Source organism: Pseudopipra pipra, chromosome 2 (assembly GCF_036250125.1).
Source record: "Pseudopipra pipra isolate bDixPip1 chromosome 2, bDixPip1.hap1, whole genome shotgun sequence".
NCBI lineage: Eukaryota > Metazoa > Chordata > Aves > Passeriformes > Pipridae > Pseudopipra > Pseudopipra pipra.
This window is the reverse complement of record NC_087550.1, coordinates 20,647,737-20,673,274: the sequence shown is the minus strand read 5'-3', so window position 1 is coordinate 20,673,274 and position 25,538 is coordinate 20,647,737. Positions and strand designations below refer to the sequence as shown.

The window sequence follows — 25,538 nt, the reverse complement described above, 5'->3', positions numbered from 1 at the left end:
GATCTGAAGCAAACAGTGCTTATGGACAGCCTATACATATCAATACAGCAAACACAGTTCACAAACACTGCCTACACTCCCCATTTTTCAAACCCCATGGTACATACTTCTGTGTGACATCAGTCATGTCAGGAGAAGACTTGATAGGTTCCAGTCCACCAAAGCATGTACAGAGTTCCACTGACTCAAAGACAACCATAGAGCCTAAAGAGGTTCTTTATGTGCAGCCATACTGCGTTATTGAGGAGAAACAACACTCTGAACCTGTCAAATGGGGCACCAGTGATACCATTTCACAGCTCCCCATGAAATTCTATAAAAGGTATTAGATTTCTCTCTAAATTTCTCCTCAAGGTTTAACTTTGTGGTTGAACACCTTCAAATTTGTACTACCTGTTCTGGACATCCATCAGTTTTTCAATTATTTATAACATTGTTTATCAATTTGAATGTTCTAAAGTCTAATTTGCTATGTCAAGTATTTATTTTTCTTGAACAATATTACTTCAATGTTCATATTGCACAAAGAAGGGAAAACCATTTTATTGTCTGATTTTCTCATTTTTAAATATTTTAATTACACAGCCTTGAACTATGCAATTTAAGAAGTATTCAAGTTCAGAATGCAAGACTGAGCCTTCAGATTCTTCTCCTTTCAAATTGTACATGCATTTGTCTTAGTTTTCATTTAGGTAGTTCTTGAATTTTGATCTATTTTTGTCTTAATTAAAGCAGGACAAACCTTTCATATTTGCTAACAGACAGTAGGGAGCACAAAAGAAAATACACAACTGAAAAGGAGCAGTGTGGAACTCTTCACAAGTGGTAAAGCCGTGCAGATAAGAAAAAATTTCTGAAACAAGCAATATCATTGCCAAGTCCACATGCAAACAGTAAAGAAGCTCAGGTACATTTCTATTTCACTGCAGGGAGAACTGCTGAACTGATGAAATGATCCCAGCACAGAAGACAAACTCTTTTTCTTTCATAAAGCACATTTAGATAAACAGTAGAAAATCTGAGGGGATACATCAACCACCTTTGCTGCCACCACTGATGAAATAGGGATCCTAAATTTGCCACTTTATTTCAAGGCAGAGAACATGAACAGAACAAAGGCAGTCTTGAAATGATTTGCTAAGACTAATTTCAGTGAGTTCAGAATCAGCAAGTACCATCAGAAAGGACGTATGCCTCTATTTATTTAATTTGACATTAAGAGCTGCTTCTGAAGAAGTAAAAAAGTAGTGCATTATATTAATCCTTTTCGACTATCCTATTATACTCTTGATCTTTTCCTCAGTATGTTATTGTGCTTGCAGAAATCAAGCGAGGCTATGGCATAAAAGCTCTAGTTTTCTACCACAACAATTCGGTGCTACTCCTTTGCCATTGGTTGATTCTCAAGGTCTGCCTTAGACAAAAGGACTGTCCTGTTGTCATGACACACACTCCAATATTAAGAGACAGAATTTCATCATGCAAAGTCCCAATGGCCTACTGAATAAAGCAATCAGTAAAAGTCTGATGTAGTCCTTCCACACTTCCACCTGGGACAAAACCTTCACATGTCCACTGGGTTGCTGTGTACACATCTGGATTGTGTCATATTATATTACTTTTCCTTTTGAGGTTTTTCTCCTCAGTGGTACTCAGTTTAATCCTTCAGTTCCTTAAAAGGCCAGGGTACCTGAGCATTTAACCCGTGTGAACAAGTGCACTAACCTTACGGGAACAAACTTTCATCCTGCTGTTACGTAATTGTCAGTAATGCCGGATTGAGAGCTATTCTGGGAACTAAATTACAATAGTACAAAACACCTTTCTGTAGGCTACATTAAAACTATCCTAGCACTGAACTAGCTGAAATCAGCTTTTTCCAGCTAGAAAGAGACACAGTGTTGACATCTAGGTAGGATTATGAGTTGTATTAAATTATTTAAGTCATAGCTGCAATTCTATAGCTGTTCATAGCTTTCAGTGTAGTTTTGATTTGATCTAGTTAAAATGATCAACAGATATCAAGGGCCTGTCTTCCATTCCAGGTCAGCCCTAAATTACAAAACTGTTTCAAAGAAAAAAAAGTTTCACAGGAAAAAGTAGATTGGTCAAATCTCATAAAAAGATAGTACTCTTTTAGTTTCTTTGTGGGGGCTATGCTCCAGAACATGAACCGCTACTGCAAAATTTCCTGCTCTTATCAGTGAGAAAACAGACTGAGAAATCTGCCTAGTGCCAGGCTTCCAAAGTGAAGTGACTGCTTCTGCACAGTTATCAGAGACATTGGAACTCACCAGAGGACAAAGCAAAGACTCCTGCTAGACCCCCACTTCAAAGCATCATCTGGAGTAGCCTGTCCCTCCCTGGCAATGGGGGCACCTCACCTGAACATCTCATCTGGATATCTCGATATTTATCGTACCCTGGATATCTAGATATTTAGGATAGTCCTGCCGTCCCTTGAGACGAGACCAGAACAGTTGCCTATTTTGACACAGATGACACAGCTGAGTGGCAAATCAGCCACATTCAAACCCCAGCAGTGCCCTGCACTGGACCAGCCTCTCTCTGCACATGTGTGCCAGCAGGCAAGGACAGCAATGCCCAGGAAATGGCAGAACTGTACTCACCTCTCCTCCTGTGCAGGAGGGACTTGACACTGGATTTCCCACACTGCCTTAGAGGCTGGTGGTGATTCTGGGTTGGGTTCTTACAGAACATTTTTAAAAGGTCTTCATTTTATTCTGATGTGTAGTTAGAGGTTAATTTTGCAGGAAATAATAACATGGGTTGTTGGCAGCACTGAGGTGGCTCACTTACTGCTCTTGATGGAAGATATCTTAAGTTAGATGAGTCATCTACCCATGGCAACCATGGCTTTGTTTTTTTATACAGCTCTGGCTTACAAACTTCACATCGTAAACCACAAATGCTCTAAGATGTCCAGAATGTTCTGAGAATAAGTTTAGATTCTATAATATTGCCAAAATAATTTATATTAATTTCTTTCTGATGCTCCATCACCCAGAGCAAATCTACCTGTTTCTCTCACTGCTTCAGTCCTGTATCATGCTCTTTATGCTACAAACCACTACAGTTTCCAAGCACAAGACAAACAACAACTTCTAGAGGAAAAGATATATTAAACCCAAAGTTTAAACTGATGGTGATTATAAAGATCCCATCCTAAAGCTATAAACAGTCTGAAGCAACATATACTGGGATAAAAGCAGTGTATTTCTGAGAAAGATGCAATACAGCCCCACAGTGAATTGAGTTGGAAAAGTTTGCCAATTTTCTACTGGAGCCCCTTTAATGCCTGCCACAAAACACTTGGTAAGATGGCTTTTGTACATCAATCACTCTGATCCACCTTGAAAATGCTGGGCTTTTTGCACTGTTCTGTGATTTAGCCCAGAGCAGGCAGTGACTCCAATTCTTCTTGCATGTCTCTACGTTTACTTGATTTCTTGAGTGATCATACAGATGGATGCAGCAGGCTTTCTAACTCAAACTTCTTCAGAAGACATGTATGCTACCCAGCTGACCTGGAGGCTTTGGGGAGTGCTCTTGTCAAAGGAGCATTCAGCTCCACAGGACAGAGAGAAACCAATCTTTTAGGAATCACATTTGCCCTTATCATCTCATGTTATTAATTTTAATATCTAGTGTTGTTATGAAATCATTATGAGGATACCTGATTGGGAAGTTGAGGGTTTTTTTAGAATTCTGTTAAGTTATTACTCTTCCCAGTAAATTAATTACTCATACCTATCATAGCTTTATGTAGCCTATAAAGCAAGGAATTGAACATGCCAGTTTTTCAGATGCGTTCAGCATCAGGTTGTTTGGGTTTGAATTGCCCTGAAAATAACAGCTTCGATTACGTTCTGAGTAGGAAAGAAGCAATAATAATTTGAACTGGTTTTCTGCTCCGTTCAAAAAGACATGAAAATAACATGTCAAGTTCAGGTTCACTTTGGTACAAAGAAGCCACAAATCAGACCAGTTTTCAGGTTTATTGCTTGTTAAAAGCGTGAGGAGTCCAAGCAGCCAATTCTCTTGTAACTGTTTTCAGAACACATCTCTCAGAAGCTGTTTTTAAAAGAGCGTTTCAAAACTTTTTTTTTTTTTTCTGTAACAATGACTAGAACTACCTGAAAGCCTTTGGGAAAGGTTTGCAGGATAACCAGGACACTAACATAAGTAACTGTGGACACATCTTTTTCCCGAAATAGATCTCCCCCACTAAACCTCTTCAGGTAAATAGCCTGCACCTGCACCTGACAGCCTGATGGTCAACAAGGTGATGACATACTTAAGCAGAAGTACAAGCCCCAGATTGGCTGAGATATTTTGAGCATGCCAAGCACGCCAGGACAGAGGTTCACATGCAAGAACTATCAGATTTCTCTGCTGTACTTTTCTATATGCTCTTTTGCACAAAGGTGAATTTTGTTCATCTTCAGTGCACAAATCAACTCCAGCAGCAGCAAAAACCAGAGAAACGACCTATTAGGAGCCTTTAGAAAGGGAAAATTACTTACCCACATGCCCAATCAGTGCAGGAGCTGACAATGAAAAGAGAAAAGGTTACAAAATGTCACAACACCACTTGTTATCTCCAGAGAGAATAAAATGCAAGGAGAACACAGCCACTCACCTGCCCATTGCTTCCTTTATATAGGACAGTTTCTGGAAAACAAACAAACAAACAAGTCCTAAGTATATTTGAGTAACATAAAGTGAAAGGAATTGAAATGCAGTTTATTTCCTTCTGTGCCAAAATAATTCTATTCTCTGTGTTTTCATTTGTTAAGTTCAAAATTTATTAACAAAGTCCCCACTGAAAAGAAAATATGTCCTACATTTCCAAAATACAACTGAAACTCAAGATTAGACACTGTAAAGAGTACTAGGTTTGTCAGAGATGCTCTGCATTTCTACATTGTCCTGCATTGTCCTACAGGTACAACATTCTCTCAACCTAGAGGAGGCCAGCAACAAGATCCTTTTAAGCAAGTAGTCTTCAGAAATACAATATTATTTCTGCTACTTGTCTATAGATATAAAACCATCTTTTGAAAGTACACTTACATTTTAAAGTAACATACGAGGATTAATCTGATGACTTTGTTTAAGGTTATATGAGTGATAGGGATGACATTTTTTCCTGTACTGATGTATAAAGACTAAGCAGAGCTATGCAATTCATATTTTTTCCATCAAAATTCTTGTGGCATTAGTGCCATTGGTTCTACATAAGACACACAGGAGATTCTGGGAGGAATGCCACAAGAAGAGGAGTAGGTCCTCAGCAGTTTGCAGCATGATAGCTGTTGAGAAATAATGCTGTATCCTGCTGCTGTACCAATGTGAACAGAATACAAAATACTTATAGAAAATTATTGTCCAGCTAAAAAATTTCTGCTTCTCTGTTTTAGTGGTGGGAAGGGATTGTTTGGCAGAGTGTTTATTGGGCTGGCTTTCTTTATATGATCAATGCAGATATATTTTTCAGTAAAAACAACACAAAGTATCTCCTTTGAAATTAAAATACAATAAACTCAACACATACTATTTCCACTTTGAAAACTTCTCTGCAAAACAATCATATGTATTCAGTGACCTAAGGATTGTCACTCCAAGGTAACCTCATCATTCTTCTTGTGAAGGAGGGGTGAAAAGGCAAAAGAGACTTCTTGAGCAGGTTAGCCTGCTCATTATCTCTTCACCTGTTTTTCTAGGGAAGTGTTGAAATTCAGTCATTATTGATTTGGAGCCACGTCAATGACTACCCTTCTCTTCTTTCCAGGACATCCATGGACATTAAGTGTGATCACAGCTGGAATGGCAGGCAGCTTGGATATCAGCCTGAGGACGGCTTGCCAAAATACAAAGTTCAGTCAGTTTGCTTTTTAGCATGTTCTTTGACCAACATTTATTATACAGGTCCATTAAATGAAGCATCTGGAGATACTTTAGTATGAAAAAGTAAGACCCAGTGAGACTAGTTTTAAGTGACAAACACAGAAACTAGGTAGTCTACAGTGAAAACTCTAACTTGGGGCCACTAAAGCTATACTGGACTTTGGATGGTTTTTTAAGGGGTCACTACACTGCTCTATATAGTGCTTGTTCTCAGCCTTAGTGCACTGAGATCTACAAGGAACAGAGAGACTGATTCCCTCTCTACAAGATTTCGAAAAGTCATCTATAAGTAGTAGCTCCTACAGTAAAAAGTGTTTGTTAGAAAAGGAGACTTTATTCCATGCTCAGGCAGTCAAGATGGTTTGTAGGTGCTATTAAAAACAATTCTGATTATTACAGGCCTCACATATCTTTTCAATACTACCTGCTAGTCTGTACCCAGCAGCTTTACTCACGAGTCCTCAAAGGTCACTGACAGCAGAGGTCAGTGTAATCCTAAACACCTCTTAGAGCAAGATGCCCCAGTGAGGGGTGCCTGGATGAAAAGTCTGTTGCAGGGTAGCCTGAGGAGCTGGGGGCTCCCAGATTTCCTGAGCCTGGGTCCCTGGACTTAACCAACATATCTTGTTATTTCCAAGTTATCTATTCCATAAATTATAAGATGAACTTCTAAGAACCAAATCTGAAATTATTATTTTAACAGCCAAGGCCTAGAAAAACAAACATTACACACTGTCTCCACATTTATGCTTTTAAAAGGGCATCAAATTACTAAGTTCTCATCCAATTTTGCAGTAAACTAGCACAGCCTAAGACTCTATGGTTGCCTGTGAATGATAGCCTCTTCATAGGGTAGCTGGACTTTCCTTAATTCACCTAGTTGAGGACAGAATATTCTCTCTTCACTACCAATCACATTTCATGAAATAAATTACCTTTAAAGGATTACATTCTTTAAATGGCCATTTAAATGACTGGACTTTTCACCATGCTTTCTCAGATGAAATAACCCACTGGATTCAACAGCAGCTTTGCAAAATAATGATAAAAACTGTCACTTCATATTTGTTTGCTATATAATGCTGTAAAGCTTCTTTTTAAAAAAAAGGCATAAACTTTGAATTACAAATGAGTTGATAAAAGTATGATCATCACCCATCACCCATCAAAACCCATATGCCAATGTAAAGCTTGCACACAGACAATTACCACCTTGCAGCTTTATGCCAGGGGTAAAATCTTAGCATTTACAGCAAATTCAAAAGGAAAGTTTGATCTGAATACCCAGTCTTCAGCTTCTTACAGTCTACAGAGGACTGAAAAACAGATTCACACATTTTGGATCAGTCCTACAGACTGAAATATAAGCCTAGTTTTTTATATTGTTAAATGTAGGGTTTTTTCAACTTAGGATGTGAAAACGAAGCATTCCCTACAGCTAAACTAGCACGGTCTGCAATAGTTTGTAGTGTGACTGTCTTCCTCTATTAAAGGTCTAATTTGCATTCCAGCCTGGGGTGTGGGCAAGCACTGACATACTTCCAACTTCATTGTGAACAGGCACCTTTTTCCCCTAATTAGAAGACACAGGCTCTAGAGTTCTAATATTGGCTTTGTTTCTCATTTATTACAGAATAGCCTTTGCCAAAACACCTCAACTCTCTGACTCAGTTCCGTCATTAAGAAGCTAGAGTTAGAAACACACCTCCTGCACGTGGACCTGCAAAGATTAGTTAATGTCTTTACCCTTTGAATACTGGAAATGATCTATAAATAGCTCTACACAACAGCAGCAGCCACACCAAAACTCAAGGGGAGCTTTTACTAAGTGAAGCTACCTCTGGCAGATGCTTTGTACAGAAGTAGTTCTCTTCCTAACATCATTATTATACCAATTCTTCTAAAGCTGGGAGCTGAGTTTTGTGTCATTTGCACTAACATTCCCCTTTCTGAACAGTTAGTTTTATATAATGCAAAATTTTCACAAATTAATACAAGTCCAGAACATTGAATACAAGCTACCACAATACCACAATACCACAAATACCAACTGGATGAGCTTTTGTCAATTTATGAACTTGCAGAAAAGCAATTATATAGGATACTCTTGCCTGATCCTAAGAGACAGTTGTTATGCATAGAAGACAAAATATCTTGGAGGTAATCCCAGGAAGGAGAAAAAGGTGGAGGAAATGTCAAGGAGATCTGAAATAATCTCATATTACTTTAATCCTATCTGTGTAATATTGTACCGAGCATATTTGATTTAACACCACATATACACTTCATTTACAACAGGAAAGTCATACCAAGAAATGACTCTCTCTCTGCCTGTCCCACCATGGTGCATGGCAGAACCATGCTCTCATGAAGACAAGGCCACAGCACTGGGGACAATTCAAAGAAATGGATCACAATGTCCACAACTGAAATTGTAGGGAAAGAAAGGATGGGGAGCAGTGCTCTGAGGCACATCCCTGACAGGTAAGGTAAAAATACGGCCTACAATAAGAGAGAGAACATGGACAGCTTAGTGGAACAGACAGCTTCACAGCAGAGGTGAACTTTCAATACAGAAGTGATTCTTCAGTGTGTTAGGCAGTGCTATCTAGAAACAAAGAGCAAAACACAGAAAATAAAGAAAAACTAGAGACTTGCAAAGTAAAGGATCTAATTGGACAGGGTTGATGAGGATGAAGCATCAGTTCTGAGCTCTGCCTGGAAAGAGATGAACACAGACTTCATGGCTGAGAGTTTTTGTGCTCTGTCAGGTGCAAAGGAGAGATCAAAAAGGAAGATTTAGGCTGGAAATGGAGCAGAACGACCAGAGAAATTGCCTAAGAGATGGAAGAGAGATGAGGCAAGATTTGAAGAAGCAACTAAAGGTAATTATTCTATTTGCATATTTGTGGCAAAGGGTGTGGGCTTTTCTTTTTAAGTTAGAGAAGGATAAACCTTGCAATTAAAAGAGTCTAAGTCAATAGGAGAACAGTAAGTGTAGGGACAAGAGCAAAGGTGAAGGAAATCTGACATTATGGCTCAAAGGAGGGCAAGGGATTTTCTTTTTTGCATCCATAAGGGGGAATGGGGAGTGTGAAAGAGCAGACAGGGTCTGCTTTTTTTCCAGGTCTAGAAGAATCTGGAGGTGTTCTATGCAAAATAAAAAATGTAAAGGACTGGAAGCTGTGATTGGGACATTTGATTGACCCTGAGATTGGCTCATTTGGTTAGAGCATGGTGCTAATAACACCAGGATTGTGGGTTTGACCTTGTATGGGCCATTCATTTAGGAGTTGGATTTGATGATCCTTGTGGGTCCCTTCCAACTCAGAATATTGTGTGATTAAACAGAAAAGGACAATGGTTAGTTCACAGAGCAGGAAGAGGAGAGACTGCAAAAGGAGTGTTTCTGCTGCAGGAATCTTGGGAAGACAAAATCATCTACTTCTGTGAGGTATTCAAACTACAGCACTGGGAGTAAGTGCTTACAAATTACATCGTTGGGATGCTGCATCCCATCTTTGAACACAGCTCTCAGAACTCAGGCAAAATCACTTATTTTACACTGCATAGTGCCCATTTCAGCATGCTAAGGAGGTGTTTTGTTATGCTGCCCATTCAGGCATCCTAAATCTTCTGCCCTTTTTACCCTAATCTGTCACTGAGCAGTTAGTCTGTGCTGCAAATACTCTGAAACAGATGGAGCTGCTGATGGGCTGGAAAGTCAATAGTAAATAAAACTACTGATGAGTCAACACCATCATGGGGTTTGTATCTTGTCCCAGGAGCTTTTCAAGCTGCTTTTTGGTAGGTTAGCACCTCTCATCACAGTTTTGGAGATTCCTGGGCAAACTGCATTTTGGTTCTCAAACAAAGCTGTGCTACAACTCCTTTCCAGGGCTAACTTTGAGCTTAACTCGTGGCTCTCAGACCCACTAAAAAGTGCACACAGCACAAATATCTCTCTCTCACCAGAAACCAAAAATCACACAGACCTGCTTCCTTTGAAAAGAATTCATAACCTAATCCATGATGTCCCATTTCATATCCCCAGCACTGTCAGACATGCTTTGTTATACACCTGGGGCTGTATATGAGCCCTTAGCAGGTATAGCTGAGTATTTGCTCAACAGATTAAGTTATGGGAGCTCCCTTAATTCTTCATTTCTCATGACACCTTTTCTCAATGTCGTCATTGTAGATTGTCATCAGATCCATAAGGAACAGCAACTCAGTAAAACTTTATTTTCTGAAATTTGATTGAAGTCTGGAGAAGTAGAAATTGTGACATGTAATCTGCCATAAAGGATGGATTTGCCCTAATACATGCCCACATTGGAAATGCAGGAGGCAGACAGAACTTTACCCTGGAAGCACTCCAATATCATGCTTTAAGCTGCATTTTGCTATGGATTTGGATGAAGATTCAGCTTAGAAACCCCACAGATTTATTTTTCCTAATTTTTAGATATGCTGAACTTCTTTCGAGAGAGAGAAATGGAAAATTCACAGCATGCAGGACATCTAAAAATTAAATTTCGTGTTGCTATCTACCAGAAAGTAATGCAAAAAGACACTCTGAAACAAGACTGTCAGAAACTGCCAACATGCCCAATATAAAAGAGGCAGTAGAGCAATGGTATGGCACTAACAGCCAAAAGAAAAGCAGAATTACCTTTATCAGTTGCATGCTCTGAACTAAACTCTTGGAATTAACCACAGCTGATTTACAGACACTAGAGAGCAGAGGAAGATAAGAGAGAAGTGGTATTTAATGAGGCATGTAATGGCCAAACAAAAAAAACTACTGCTAACTATGTATGCTGCTTTTCTACAGTGCCAGGCAGAAGCGAATCTTCCTTTTAAGCAGAGTAGGGACTATTCACATGTATCACACTTGCACACTACAGAGTACTGTGCACTGTGACATGATGGCAGCCCTTGGATGAGAAGTGCTCAGCACTTCAGAGATCAAGTCTAAGGAATGGAAAAACAAATGGCAACAGCTGACCATGAACAAATGAAGGAACATGCTGTAATGAGAGGGAAACAAAACCTCAAACAGTGGAAAGGCTTGACCACACAACTTGGTCAACTTAGCTGGTGAGAGTGGAAAGAACAAGAGGGTAGGAAGAAGGATGTTCTTAAAAGCAGAGGTGTATTCACTGGATCTGTTTGAACTTTAAAAGGTTTCACACTGACAAAAATTTTGTGCATGAGCACAGATGAGAATGGTGAGTCAGTACTAGAGCTAACAATTAAACTCACACTCTGACCTATGCATTCAAAAATACATCATTGGATCTTTTGAAGGTGGCTGATTGGAGGATGTGAGAGAGTGCTATTGCTTTCAGTCTTTGGTTCAAAGTTAAATTGAGTTCAGGTTTTTATTTCAACAAAAAAAATCACCTGACAGATTTGTGACATTTTATGTGGAGCACAGTGGTGACAGCATTCAGTCCGTCTTATCACTGACTAGTCTGCCATCAAATCAGCCCAACAGTTGTCACCTTTTGCCAACTGTGCTTAAAGCAAATAGAAGGATGAACAGTCTTTTTCCAGAATATTGCAATGCTGAAAGGAATATATCCATCTACAGGAAAAAGGAAACCTAAATTACACATAAACCAGATCAAACACAGAACACTTTATCTGACTCCACTGTAATGCTGCAGAGCCATACCCAAAAAGGTAGAGCAGCAGTGGGAAGTTAGATGCATCATCCTCTTTGCAAGAGTCATTTTGATTTCTTTTAATATGCTGCCACTATAGATCATCTCACTGCTAAAATCTCACATAAAACAATGATACATGCACTCTACACACAAAAAAATCAAATCAAATGAATTTTATTTCTCTCAATCTTTTTGCAAAGTCTTCTAAGGATAACAGCATCATCACACATCACAGAAGCAAACTGGCTGGCATCACCTGTGAAGACTAACATGCAGGCTCAGGAGAAAAAAAAAACAAACAAAACACCTTTTCATTATCCACAACAGTTTCATATTCACATTCTTTAGTGCACATTCCTAGCATACAGGTCCATAAAAGAACAGAAGGGAAAAAAGTCAGTGCATCCACACTGGCTGAAAATCACTGATCCTATAGGATCACACATTTAAGGCTTATCATAAGTTTCATAAAACTACTCATCCATTAGCTTTCAAAAGTAGAAGACACTCTAATCTTAAGGAAGTCCACAAGCCACCATACATTTTAAGACAGCCTTTTATCCAGAGAAATTAAGCTATCTACTGTATCTTAGATGAATACAAAGTTAAGCACTTAATTTTAAAATTCACAAACTCCTGAAAATACATCTTGGTATTTCATTTGAGATAGGGTTCTTTAGTTTGGCTTAATGCCCCCTTTGTTATCTTTAAGGTAAAATAAGCTTGCTCAAACTGAAATAACAGACAATATACCAAGATATTCAGCATTTTTTTATTACCTTGTCTTACACTCGTACTCTGATTTTAACCTCTGCAACTCCCCATGGTGACAATGTTATCAATTGCCTTCATAGGACACCAAAGCTTTTTATGTTTTTAGGTACTCTCATTTCAGTCAGGCAGCAGTGTGCAGACAACACAAACCTATAGAACATCAAACAGGCAATTTTGCCATATGTCTTGGTAGCATCAGAAATACAGCTCAGAGCTTCCTGCTTCAAAGTGCCAGTTGGACTGAAGGCATCTCAGTGTGCAGCTCAGAGCAGGAAGGCAGCTACATGCCACAGGAGGAAATGTGCCACAACCTGACTCATGTCATGCTGCCTTTTCAGACAAGGTGTCAGACACCATCTACTTGTCAGGAACATACTTATGGAAAACAACATTCTCTTCATCACCGTTGCTTCCCTCTCCATTAGATCAGCCATAACTTTTGGAACTGATCTCAGAACTATGGATCCAAGAGCCGGAATATTCATGCCTGTTCATTTTAAGGGTCTCCACATTTCTGCCTGTGATATGCCAAGTTCCACATTGCAGTGGGACATCATGTTCTCACCCACGAGAAAACACCAAGCAGGTGCTGTACCCACCTTCACAATCAGACTCCGGTGCTCCTCAGACTGACTGAAGTTTGTTCCCATTTCAAAGATACTCATTATTCCTTCCTCACACAGGCTCATCCAGGCATTATATTCTTCACGCTCTGGCAGTCTGTCCCAGAATGTCTTGAAGACCTCCCACACTGTTTCCTGACACACTGAAGGCACAAGAAAGGTCTAGTGTTAGTATAACAGGAGTGCTTCTGTAGTATCCTAACAACCATCAAGAACAATAGTATTTTTACTGAGTGAAACTGCTCTTTGATCAATGGGTCAAATTAGAAAACTTCGAAAATCAAAATAGTATGGCAAATGTCCTCACAGAAAGTAGAGCTGGAACTTAATTTGTAAGAATGATAGTGGCACTGTTCAAAATTTTAGAGGTTCAAGTAGAAACAATTCCTTTGGACTCATCTTTACACAGAATTTAAAATATGTTTTAGGAATTATAGTCACATTAATAACTTGAAAAACAAGGCAGGATGATGAAAAAACAGTAATATGCTAAGAAATAAGGCAAGCTCTAACCCTACTGCATATATCCACTGAGAAAGAACTGGACAGCTCTGAACAGTCAGATTGAGAATTAAGGGTTAAATTATCTTGTACTACCCTGGCTGCTTTAACCTCCCGATCTCTATCTCGCATGTGCTCTTTGCCAATCAGAGCAGTCGGTCACACTACCCTTAAGCAAGAACCTCTCTGTGATCCAGGATAACTGGAAGAGAGGAAGATTTATAGGATTTTCCCTGTGTCCTAGAGGAGAATAACATTAAAAGGTGAACTCTAAAAATCACCCACAACAAATGCCAGGCTGGAGTAGTGGCAGATAAACCTGCTTTTTGGCCTTAATCTGATCTCACTGTTTATATAGAGGCAGTCCAGCAGAGGAATGCTTTGTGTTCCGGGAGAGTCCTGACATTGTAAGCAAAACCCTACAGGAGACTGACCATGAATCTATTTTCAGAAAGTCATTTTCTTCAATCAGTTTAAAAATTAACTCTAGGCTGCCAAAACCAGCACCTTACTGTTATTTATTCTTGATACTTTGTATTCTGGATTCCAAAATTGTTTATATGTGCATGTGTAAAACCTAACACATAGATTACATATGGAAACATATTTTCATTCAACTAAGAGATAGACATTTTTCTTAAATGCAAAGGCCTTGCAAATAATGACCTTAAGGAACTGTTTCCCATGCAGTAACACCCTTAAAGCTTAGCTGATTCTGGCACACTGGATGGTACCATGGAGAAGAAGTTCTTTTCTTTTTTTCAACCCTGAATTTTAGTTTATCAGAGCAGTTGAGAAAATTTCTCCATTGTGGAACTCTGCAGATACACAGATATGTCTCATTTCTATGCCACACTCCTGACAGTTTTCCTGTGTGGAGATCAGCCTTGTAACTCCTTTGATATGTATGACCAGAGAAGAACACGGTCCCCAAATTCTGCGTTATTAACTGTCAGTAGGATAATACTATTCCAGAACCCCTACAGGCAGTTGTAAAAACCACTAATTTGGAAAGTACTGGATATGTTTCCAATCAGTTTCACTTATGCATCTTCATCAATCAGAAACAAATTGACAGGCATCCACGTACCATCTCATATCGTCCCCTCAAGTTGCCCTGCAAAATTCACATTTCCGTATGACCTCTGCACAGACCTCAGGCAATGAAGCCATAATCCTGCTCTGGGATTTCTGGATCCTGCTAGAGTACTAATAAGCTTCCTGAGGCAGAACAACATCTGCAGTATTCTCTCTACCATCCCACTTGTAAGAGCTAGGCATCTGGGAAAAGACTGAAGTCTAGTATCAAATCCAGAAGCCTACACTAAGGCTCTCATTTCTTTTGGTGGTACTTGTATCCTACACTTTGACTAATGGATCTTTCACTCCAGGTGCAACATTATAAAGCAACAATCCTGGAATGAGATTACTCCCTTGGGCTGGGATAAGTCCTCAGCAGACTGTCAGTAAGAACTGAAGCTATGACAAAAGAGCTTGCACATTGCAGTGACACTGTCTAATCCTACAGTTTTCCAAGGGCAACAGGCAAAGGACTGGCTTTCCAGTTGCAAGTAATTGAAGACAGTTTTCCTTAATGCTCTTAAATAAGTTTAAAATAAATGTGATGAGACAGTGTCTTGCCCGAATACAAGCTGCTCCCATATGAACAGTTGTTCCAATTGGCTCCCAATAGATTAAGGATTTGTTGTGTGTCCTTTCATTTGGAATTAGACACCCCACTGAATTCCAGTCCCAAAAGCTTTGTGCCATCTGTGGGCTCCAAGCCCATTAATTAGACCTAAGTTGTCAGAACACAGTCATGCATTCTGTGGAAGAAGGAAGTGGGACGTGGATAAGGACTCATATTTTGTTCTCTCTAGCCTATCCTACCTAGCTGTTTCCACTGAGGTGAGCAGTAACAAACTGGACAACATGGTGCAAATTCCTTCTGTATTCAGAAGGAAAAGGTGGGCACATTTCTTCCTCCTGTGCAGTATGAGAGTGTGTTAGTTCTGACACACAGGGAGGGATTAAAAGCAGGCAAACATCTACCACAACTGCCATTTAATACTTGAAACCACATCCTCAGCCATGGTGAGCTGCTTGCCAACACACTCACCCTGCAACCTTGTTGACACACAGTCCATCTTGTCATTGTCCTATTTATTCCAACTGGTCAGTTTGTAAAGCGGGGGATTGCTTTACAGGATAACAAATCCAGGTTCTAAGGGCTCAACACAAAAACCATCCCCAGATAGGCTTATCTATATGGTGTTCAAGAACAAATTCAAAGCCCGGCTAAGAAAAAGAACAATTTTGTTTCAGTCTTTCTCATAAATGTTTTCATCGTTTTGTAGTTAGATGAGAGTTGCGATTCCAAGCACAGAAAGAGAGCAGCACAGTTTATTTGGTGTGGTTCAAACCACATATATGTAAGGGAAACAAGCACAATTCTCTCTCCCATCACTGCTTCAGATATGTCAAAAAAGGAGCTAGTTCTTTGAAGCCAGGAGCCAGCTTCATTGACGTGGCCACACAGGGAACTGAAGAGACACTATGCTCACAGTGCATTCAAGTCACCTAACAAATGTGATTAACCAGCTTTTAACTTGAAGGTGGAGTCCACCCCTGCAATAGGTTTTTGGTTTTTCTTTACTAGGGAGGTTTTTCAAGGTTTCTTATCAACAAATTCTTGAGAACTCCCATATAAGAAAAATATGTTTTTCATTAACTAGATTTTAAGCATTCTGAGACTCTGTAGACAAAAGTTGGAGCACAAAACCATAAAGTTAAAAAGGACTTTACTGGAAGCTTCAGTAAATAACTATAGCTTACTGTATAAAAATAACTCACTGTCTTTTCTTTCTGACCTTCCAGAAACTTGCCAGTATCTGTGTCACATACACTGTCTACATATGCTGACAATACGTGAAGCAGCTTTTGACTAAGATTTAAAATAAAATAAAAACTCCTTGAAACCAAAAGAGAAAATGAAAGAAAATGAGAGTCGGGGGAACCAAACAGTTTACCTCTTAAACTTTTTAATTAGAAATGTAACTGACTTTTAAATATAAAACATTTAAAGTAGATAGGGAATGGAAGAAAAATTGCCACGTTAGAGCTTATAATAACTTGCCAGGAGCCCAACAGTTCAGAGTTGTGACTGAAGCTGCTGAATAGGCTTTGCATTATGATCTTTCCAGGATTTATGTTCCTAAGACTAGCTATGAAGTTCTTAAAAACAACCAGTCAAGCAGCCAGTCCTGCCAGCATCAGGAAGGAATGGCTGAGCAGACCCAGCAGCATTGCCACATGCCACCTGAACAGCAGATCAGCTGTGTGAAGAGCCAGTCTTCATGGCTAGATCTCATGCCACACTTTCACTAGCCCATTACAGGGCTGGCCACTGGCACAGATATGCGGGACAGCATTAGGAGCACCGGGCCCTGGAGGAGACAGGATTTGCAATGAGGCCTTTAATCCCCAGCAAACAAAACTGATAAAAAGAATCATAAAATCGAGATCAATCTTTTAAGGCAGTGAGCTAAGGGTCTTGAAGCTACTCATAGATGGGAAGGTAAGCTCTTCTAGGAAATTTCTTCTGTCATCCCATGGCTGCAATAATAAATAATTTGTATTTTACTGTTAACACATCTCTTGGCTACCTTGCAATTTTCCTCTGAGTAATTCAAATGTTAAAGAAATGAAGGCTTATGATATAAAGAGAGACTTCCTGCTACAGGGATGTGATCATTCCAGCTGACTACAGGAAAGGAAACAGGTATGCTGAAGACATGTAACTGACTGGCACAATAAACCAGAATTCAAACCAGGAATGCAAATCACATGGCTTGTTGTGCAGTTTGTCTCCAAAGTACACTTTGTATACACGTACTACATTTTCCATGTACTCCATCCTGAAAAACCTTGGAAATTAAAAGTCACTTAGCTCATCATTTAGATAATCATCTTCAAGGTGAGAGAGGAGACAGGAGAAAACTGAAAGACTGGAATCTGTGGTCCATGCCCCTGTGCAAACTTCTACTTGAGCCAAGTGTCACAAGGACTTAAAGTAGGCAATGTCTTGACCTTTAAAGGCCATAACAGGTTTCAAAGGCTGCTTGAGAAAGCTGGACATGTTGTAAGACCATATGACTTGTTTGCTAGCATATCTGATTCAAAAGGCAAAAAGCCCAGCTCTTGGGAGCTTGTCTACTTCAAATGCAGTGTTTACACTCAAGTGATGCTCACAGACAACAGAAAATATCCTGAAAAGCTTAAGATAGTTGTGTTTCAGTCCAAAAAATTCCACATAGGCAGGCACAAGCTCTTTTCAATGTTAGAAATCTGCAGGAAGGAGTGAAAAAAATTTATTTCAAGCTTCCTTTCTTAAAGACTTAATCGCTGTTTTCAAAGCCTCTAGCTAAGATCTGTGATGTGATGAGATGATCTCTCTCACTCTTTCTGAAATTCTCCAGTATGGCAACACATCTCATGCAGCTGGGATGGACAGAGCATTCTTGTGGTTCAAGCTTTACCATTGGGGATTCATTTATCTCTCAAACAGAGACAATTAGCCTATTACACTCAGTCTGTGCTCAGGGATTTCTGAGGTTAACAGAAGGGGCACCACATGACAGCACTGAGCACCCTGTAGGGGGTAGGGTGGCTTTCTGGCCATTTGTGTAAGTGGGCAGTGCTGGAGTGTAATCCAAGTTAAATCTCATTAGTGCTTCTTAAGAGTTGAATCGTGTATGGTGGCTAGGAGCACTGAATCAGGTTGAAAATTCTATTTTGAGGCAACATGAGACCAATAACTCCTCCTCTCTAACAATTTCTGCACAACTGAATGGCTTAATTGCAGAGGGGTTTGATTAAGACTAAAGTGACAGACACCTCCTAAGAGGTCTTCCCTGCAAAGACTTCGTTAGCACTTGTTAAATGAACTAATATACACAGGCAGAGAAATGACTCATCTATTGCTGAAATGCTATTGTCTATGGCCTATAACACAGCAACCCTTAAACAATTTATAAAACACACCAGGATATTAAATTGACAATGAGTTGAGTGTGAATTAGCTAATCCACATGAAAGATTTTTTCTTTGAACACTAACATATTAACCTCTAGCTCACAAACTATTTTCACCAGTAATACTTCAGTAACAACAAAGGAGTGTTTTTCATGGAAAAAGTCAAGCTTCTTAGAAGCATATGCTGACATCTAAAAATTCAAATATAGAGGGAGTCAGAATTAGTCCTTCTATAAATAAACTTCAGAAATTTATTGCAGGGTACAAACTATGCATAATACGTGCCAGGGATGAGGGAGAAAACGGGAAAAAAGGCTCACTCAGCCAGATTCTTTATTTATTGAATGTTTTTTTTAGCCAGGTACTTTTTATGACTTGACTGTTTGCTTTCATCATTATTAGCAAGATCTGAATAATCTATAACATTTAGGATTTCAGTATCAAATGGAAACTTTAGTCTTTACTCTGTCAATGTGCAGAAGATAACATTGTTCCTAATGCTTAAGTAAACAGATTTGAAGGAACCCAAGAAATGGGAAGATGAGCAAGCACAGTGCCATGCCCAAGATTACCAAATTTAGGGATTATAATCATACATAGCATTTAATTCCCGAGAAACAGCTTTTACTCTTTCCAAAGTTCAAAAATGCCTGCGTGTCTCATCAGCTATGACACACTACAATGCCCTCTATTTCCTTGTTTGGTCACTATCTTCAAAAGCTATCCTTAGATGTTCAACTTTATCTGAAGTTCTGGCTGACAAACACAGTTCTGGCAGAGAGACTATCTGATTTACTCATGTGAAAAGATGTACTTGCTCACAAGCATACACTGAATAGTTTAAGACAGAGGTCACAGCAGGAAAAGCTGCTAACAGAATTTAGGAAAAGTAGCCACTAGAGTAATTACATCTCAGAGGTGGAAAAGAGAAAGATTATTACCCTGAACCATGGTGTTAGAATCCAGCAGAATCCAGCAGCCTCTCTTTTACCCAATTAACAGGTATGAGACAGGAAAACAGTACAAGCCATGCTATTTTGTAATCTTTATATTGTTTCTGTTTAACCTGCTAATTCAACTTTTAAGTCTATTACAATCCTCAGCCACCTACCAGCAATTTACACAACAGAGAATGGACAGATTCACTGAATTGTCTACATAAGGTGACTGGTCACAACAGACTTTTGGACAGAGTGGGTATGGCTATTTTTTGTGTAATAAATTTTACTTGATTGGGGCTCAGACTACCATTTCCCTGTGAGCAGTAAAGAACATCACTATTCATAATAGGTATTACCATACACAGCCCACTCACTATCTGAAGTCCAGATGTTGTAGTCAGAGAAAAAAAAAAAAAAGCTGTTAAGCCTACAGCAACACGACATAAGCACTTCCTTAAAGCCTATGACAGAAGTGTTCATCTGTCAGCCTCTGACACTTACAGAGGCTTTTGCCAGCTAGCAAAAGTAAATAAAACTAGGAGCTACAGGTAGATAATTATATTCCCACCTGTTTCCTTCTAAGGTAGACACAGATAGAACAAACATAATCTGGATAATCAGCACATGCAAACCTTTTCTGCTTTTCTAACAAGATCTTCCATCAAAATAGCAATCGACCTTTCCTTCCAAGGTAGTGGCACTGTTTATTGCTGACAGTAAAAAAAAAACAAGGAAAGAATAGATTGTATTGAAGCCATCCTTTCCAGAGGAAGTATGGGAGATTGAAGCAATTTCTTACTTCAGCAGACACAGAATAAAAAGAAGATTCTAAAAATACACACTGGGATTCAAAAAATCAGCAGATTCTGTGTACATTCATATTTATTCCCCTTGTTGCCAGTTACTTTACTAGTCACTGACAGCAGCTGGTCTCTGAGTGACAGTGACAACACTCTTTCCTAGGACTATTTTGTTGACAGAGGACTGTGGTGATTCAGCTAGCTAGTAGAAATGTTGTATATAATTCAGTAATAGGAAGGAAACAGTTTTACTGTGAATGAAGGGTTGACTCTGGCTAGACATCAGGTGCCCACCAAACCTGTGCTAACCACTTCCCTCCACAGTCAGACAGAGGAGAGAAAATATAACAAAAGGTTTGTGAGTCAAGAAAAGGACAGGGAGAGACAACTCGCCAGTTACTGTTATGGGCAAGACAGGCTCAGCTTGGGGATATTTGTTTAATTTATTACCAATCAAATCTGAGCAGGACAATGAGAAATGAAAACAAATCTTGAAACACCTTGAAACACCTTCCCCCCACCTCTCCCTTCTTCTCAGGCTTAACTTCACTTCTGGTTTTCTCTAACTCCTCACCTGCAGTGGTACAGGGGGATGAGGGATTGGGGCTGTGATCAGTTCATCACAACTGTTTCTCTCACACATTCTCACTCTTCAACTGCTGTTCTGCAGCAGCTTTTTCCCTTTCTTAGATATGTTACTCCAGAGGTGTTGCCACTGTTGCTGATGGGATCGGCCTTGGCCAGCAGCAGGTCTGTCTTGGAGCCAGTTGGAATTGCCTCTATTGGACATGGGGGAAGCTTCTGGCAGCTTCTCAGAGAAGTCACCCCTGTAGCCCCCTGCTACCAAAACCTTGCCACACAAACCTATCCCACAGCACATCAACTCTCATGTACCTGAGGTGTATTTACTCAGGATGTGATTAACTAGACACCACCAAACACGGTGCAAAGTGTTGCTCCTACCAAAATGAAGATGACAAGCTGATTGAACCAGATCTTGCTCTACCAGCTGCTACTTAAAGTCACCCCTGCTACTTGCAAAGACCTTTTTCAAAAGTTTTAAGTTAAAAGTGCTTAGGATTGTCATAGCATTTGTGCTCAAGAAATCCTTGTGGATTGTGAAAGCTGTTAAGTCCAGTAAGGAAGCAGATGGAATAGGTGGATTTTTGGTTCGGCCTAGGATCATTAAGTCCTATATACACTTTCACAACATAATTTATGGATTTTTCTTCTTTATTATCGCTCACACTTTTGCTTACTTGATATTGTCCTTATGTGCCAATATCACAGACAATTGAGGGGTGATTGCAGTTTAAAGCACACAGTATGTATGGATTCATTGGGAGCAAAGCAAAGAGTAGTTGAGTACTATTAGGTGGAAATAAACATGAAGATGGCAAAGCCTGTCAAACTGCCAGCATGATCACCAATGTCAACATCCCTTGCCAGCTGGGCACAATTCATATTTGAATAAGGGTCTAATCTCATGTAATTCCACTTTGTCCTCCAAGTATATTCTTTATGTTTACTTTTATGCAGACACTAAGCAACTCCTGCTTCTAATAGTTTTTCACTTCTCTAAGTGAATTAACTGTGTTACCAATTAGAGTTTCTTCTATAGGCAATCAAGTCTCACTAAAAATGAGTCTCTGAACATCCCTCCTTCTCCTGTGACAGCACCTCTTTGCCATTTTGCACAGGTACAAATGTTAAGATACTACAAACTTTTTGAATGCTACGATACAAAGACACAAATACCAGAAGGTACTGCATGTGACACCCCACTTCAGTGTTGTCAGCCAGAATGGTTTGAGGTACATCATATTGCTCTAATATTTCATCAAGTGAAAGAATATTTCAACTTTTCAGGGAAAGCTCTGTCCAACTCCCATATCTTAAAAGAGAGGCTTCTTGTCTACTACACTACAGTCTGATACACAGAGATTGGCTTTCTAGACAGAACATACTATGCTTTGTATGACCAGCCATAGTCAAAAGTCACATGCTTGAGACACCAATGTCTCAGCTTTGACTCTTCTGACTGGTTTCCCAGTGAATTCTGCTAGCACTTGAAGAATACTAAATAAAAAACATTCATTTAGCTAACCTGCATAACCTGCTAACCTGCTAAACCCCTGTTTTTCTCAGCATTCAAACTGTTCTGTGAGAAAGGATGAGTTTATTAAACACTGAGGTTCCAGGGACCCAGAGTTCTTATGAGTGTAACCAGAAGGTGGGTTTTTAGCTCAGAACAGCTCTCTTAAGGAAGATTATCACAGAAAATTAAATTTCTTGGGTAATAATGTATTTCCTATGGCCTGATATTTACTGTGTTTAAAAGCTTAATCTATTTCTTTTCATAATTACGTGTTCCTTTGTATCCATAGATTTACAGTCACTTACCTCTGAGCCTGAAATATTTCAGGTGGTTGGCAATAGCCTGCTCAATAGATTCATCAGGGCAGATCTTAACTCCACTGGGAAACAGAATGGATCGCTTCCTTCGTAACAGCAAATGCCTGTTGAACTGTTCAGCCTCCATGATGCCACTGGGCTTTTTCAACTCAGGAGGCAGAGAAGGGTTTGCCAACTGCCAGCCACTGAGCTGAGGGGTTGGTGAAACACCTTTAGCCTGTCCTCCTCCTGTAGCTGAATAAACTTCTGCTGTAAAATTAAAATCACAAATAAATTTCTCAGATGCGATAATGATGAAATCATATATATATATCTTCATGCCATTTCTATCGTCCCTGGAGGACAAAACTGTGCTTTTTTCTGTTAACAGAACCTGTCTGTATGACTGTCCTATTACAAACAACCTTAAGCTCTTTACAGCATCCCATCAAATGGTTACACAGCCTAAAGCTCTAACCCTTTGAATTCTAACGCTTTTTGGTTTACTTCCCTTCTGTGATTTGGCTTGGCTAAGTCAATGGGACTATATTTGTGAATAAAAATGTATTTAGAAGCTTTCAGGACCAGAAATTAAATAAGTCATTAATTAAGGACTACTCTTATTCCACTTTCTTTTCATAGGAAACATTTATAACCCTTGCAAAAAGAAAAGCTGCTTGAATGGACAGCTAACAGGTACACCTTTCACTGCTATGAGACAGGTCCCTACTCAACTAGAGCAAAGGGAAAAAAAGTAATAAAAGAGCTCATCAGCTTTAGGGGTTTGGTTAATTTCCTCTTATACTAGTTGTTCCACATAATTCCAGAGGAAACTTGTGGAAACAGCTTAGGATAGAATGTGTATATTGGGATTTAGTCTGACAGTCTAGTTCTCTATCCTTCACAGTCAGCTGATCCAAAATTATTTAATTCAACCTCTTTAACTTTTTCCCCAGAAAACATGCCTGAAGAAGAATCACAAGAAATTATTTATTGGAGAAAGAACAGTAATAACTCTATGGCATTTTTCATTCCACAGATTATGAGTTTATTCTGCAACTTCACAGTCAGTAGCACCTTTGACTTCTATGACTGAAAGATGAAGACTATGATTATTTTGATGTTATATTAATAGTCAGCTCTAGTGCAGATCATCACCACCAGATGGTACATCAGAGGGAGAAAAGAACATCAAAAATGTCACTAAGGCAAAATTCCAATCTTTACTCAAACTGACACATATTCAGTGTCCACAAGCAGAAGACAGAACCTTACTTTTTAAGATCTAATACAAAACTTAAAAAAAAAAATTACCAGTGTTTAACATCTCCCAAAGTTGGAAAAACTGCCTCCTGTAGCTACATTCTATACTCAAAAAACCACAAATGTGCTGTTATACTTCGTGGAAATCACTCTAAATATTCCATATTTACACTGCTATCAAGGCACAGATTTGACCAAACATTTCTCTGTATTAGCCCCCTTTGTTACAATTAAAGTAGAGACGTATTTCTAATTCTACACACTGCCATAAGTAAACTTAGAAAACAAGTACATAAGTAAGATTTCTGCATTACCTGCAACTACCTGAAGATCGCCATTAATCATTCCCGGAAGGCAAAGAAAGATTTTCCAAATTAAGCCAAACATACTTATTTGTGTACAAAAAAAATAAATAAAAAAGCAAAAAAAAAAATCCCTTTTAGCAAAAGAGCTGTTGCTTTTAAGGTAGCCTTGAACCAAACAAGAGCATTGCCCCTCTTGAAAACGTCTTGACGTCACATATCATTATCTTCGGAGAAAACATCGGGTAAAACAAGTCAACCAAGACATCCTGGGAATGTTCTTTTCAAAGACAGTATTCCACTTCAGTGAAGAAACAAGAAAAGGTGATCGAAGTGAACTCCTTGGAGCTAGCAGATGGACTGACACAATTTTTTAATTTTAATCTGACCAGCTAAGCTCTTTACCAGAGCTTGTCATACCATTAACAGACAGTCCAAACAAGGACAGCACCTTTCACATCCAATTAACCACGTTTTTTCATTGGCCTTTCCATTTCTTCTCTTTTTTAAAACCATGTTGACCACAAAGCATCAGAGGGAGCATGCTAGTCTCCAGTGGAAGGTCTCAGTGTGCTTTGTCTTCTGCCTATACAAATATATACACATACATAAATGTATGGCTCGCTTAAACACCATTCCATGTGTAAGCACTGAAGCAACCTTTCTGTAGGACTGTTTTTTCTGGTGACAGGGCTGCTGCCCAAGTTTGTGCTAAAGGAGAAAGTCTTACACCACTATCCCTTGCATCCCAAAAACAGTGCTTCCTCCAAAGATAAATCCAGGGCAGGTTGTGATTCTTTCATCTCTGTTCAGGTATTACCTGACACAAGCAGTAGGAACAAATCAGTGTAGACACCTGAAGAGATCATCAGCTAAGGACAAGTACAGAAAGGAGAGAGTACTGGAAAGCAGTAGCACTCTCAGGAGCACATCCTGTCCGGGATCAGGTCGCTGCAGAAACGTGTACAGAAGCTGTCCTGCAATGGCAGACTGTATTCAGACAACTAGATCTCCAGGGCTGTCTCCTGGGTAGTGGTACTCAGGACTTGCTGGTTACTGCGTTCAGATCAATCTGAACAAACTGCTGTTTTGTCTGAAGTGACTATTTTTGGTAGTGGTTTTGTGTAAGCATTTCAAAGCTGGATTCCCAAGGCTTCCCAGGTATCTGTCTGCAGAGCTTTTGTACAGAGCAGCTTAAGCATACAGTGCTCACTCCTCTCTTCCAGCTGCTCTTCTGAGCTCCCAGGAACTCACATATCAGGAATTATCAGTACTATATATATATATGACACTGACAGGA

At 39.4% G+C, this 25,538-nt stretch overlaps 1 protein-coding gene across 2 annotated transcripts in view; it reads right to left on the bottom strand.

Moving 5' to 3' along the window:
• Positions 1-25,538, bottom strand: part of IMPG2 (interphotoreceptor matrix proteoglycan 2) — a 54,589-nt gene extending 29,051 nt beyond the window's left edge. The window contains exons 1-5 of one of the 2 annotated variants that reach the window (XM_064644197.1): positions 24,251-25,538; positions 22,683-22,943; positions 12,980-13,146; positions 4,664-4,695; positions 4,548-4,571 (exon numbers count right to left, since the gene is read on the bottom strand). In XM_064644197.1, the coding sequence (XP_064500267.1) occupies positions 4,548-4,571; positions 4,664-4,695; positions 12,980-13,146; positions 22,683-22,943; positions 24,251-24,323 (557 nt within the window). In that variant the 5' untranslated portion in view covers positions 24,324-25,538. The remainder of the gene's footprint in view (positions 1-4,547; positions 4,572-4,663; positions 4,696-12,979; positions 13,147-22,682; positions 22,944-24,250) is intronic. The other variant, XM_064644198.1, reaches the window with a different exon arrangement.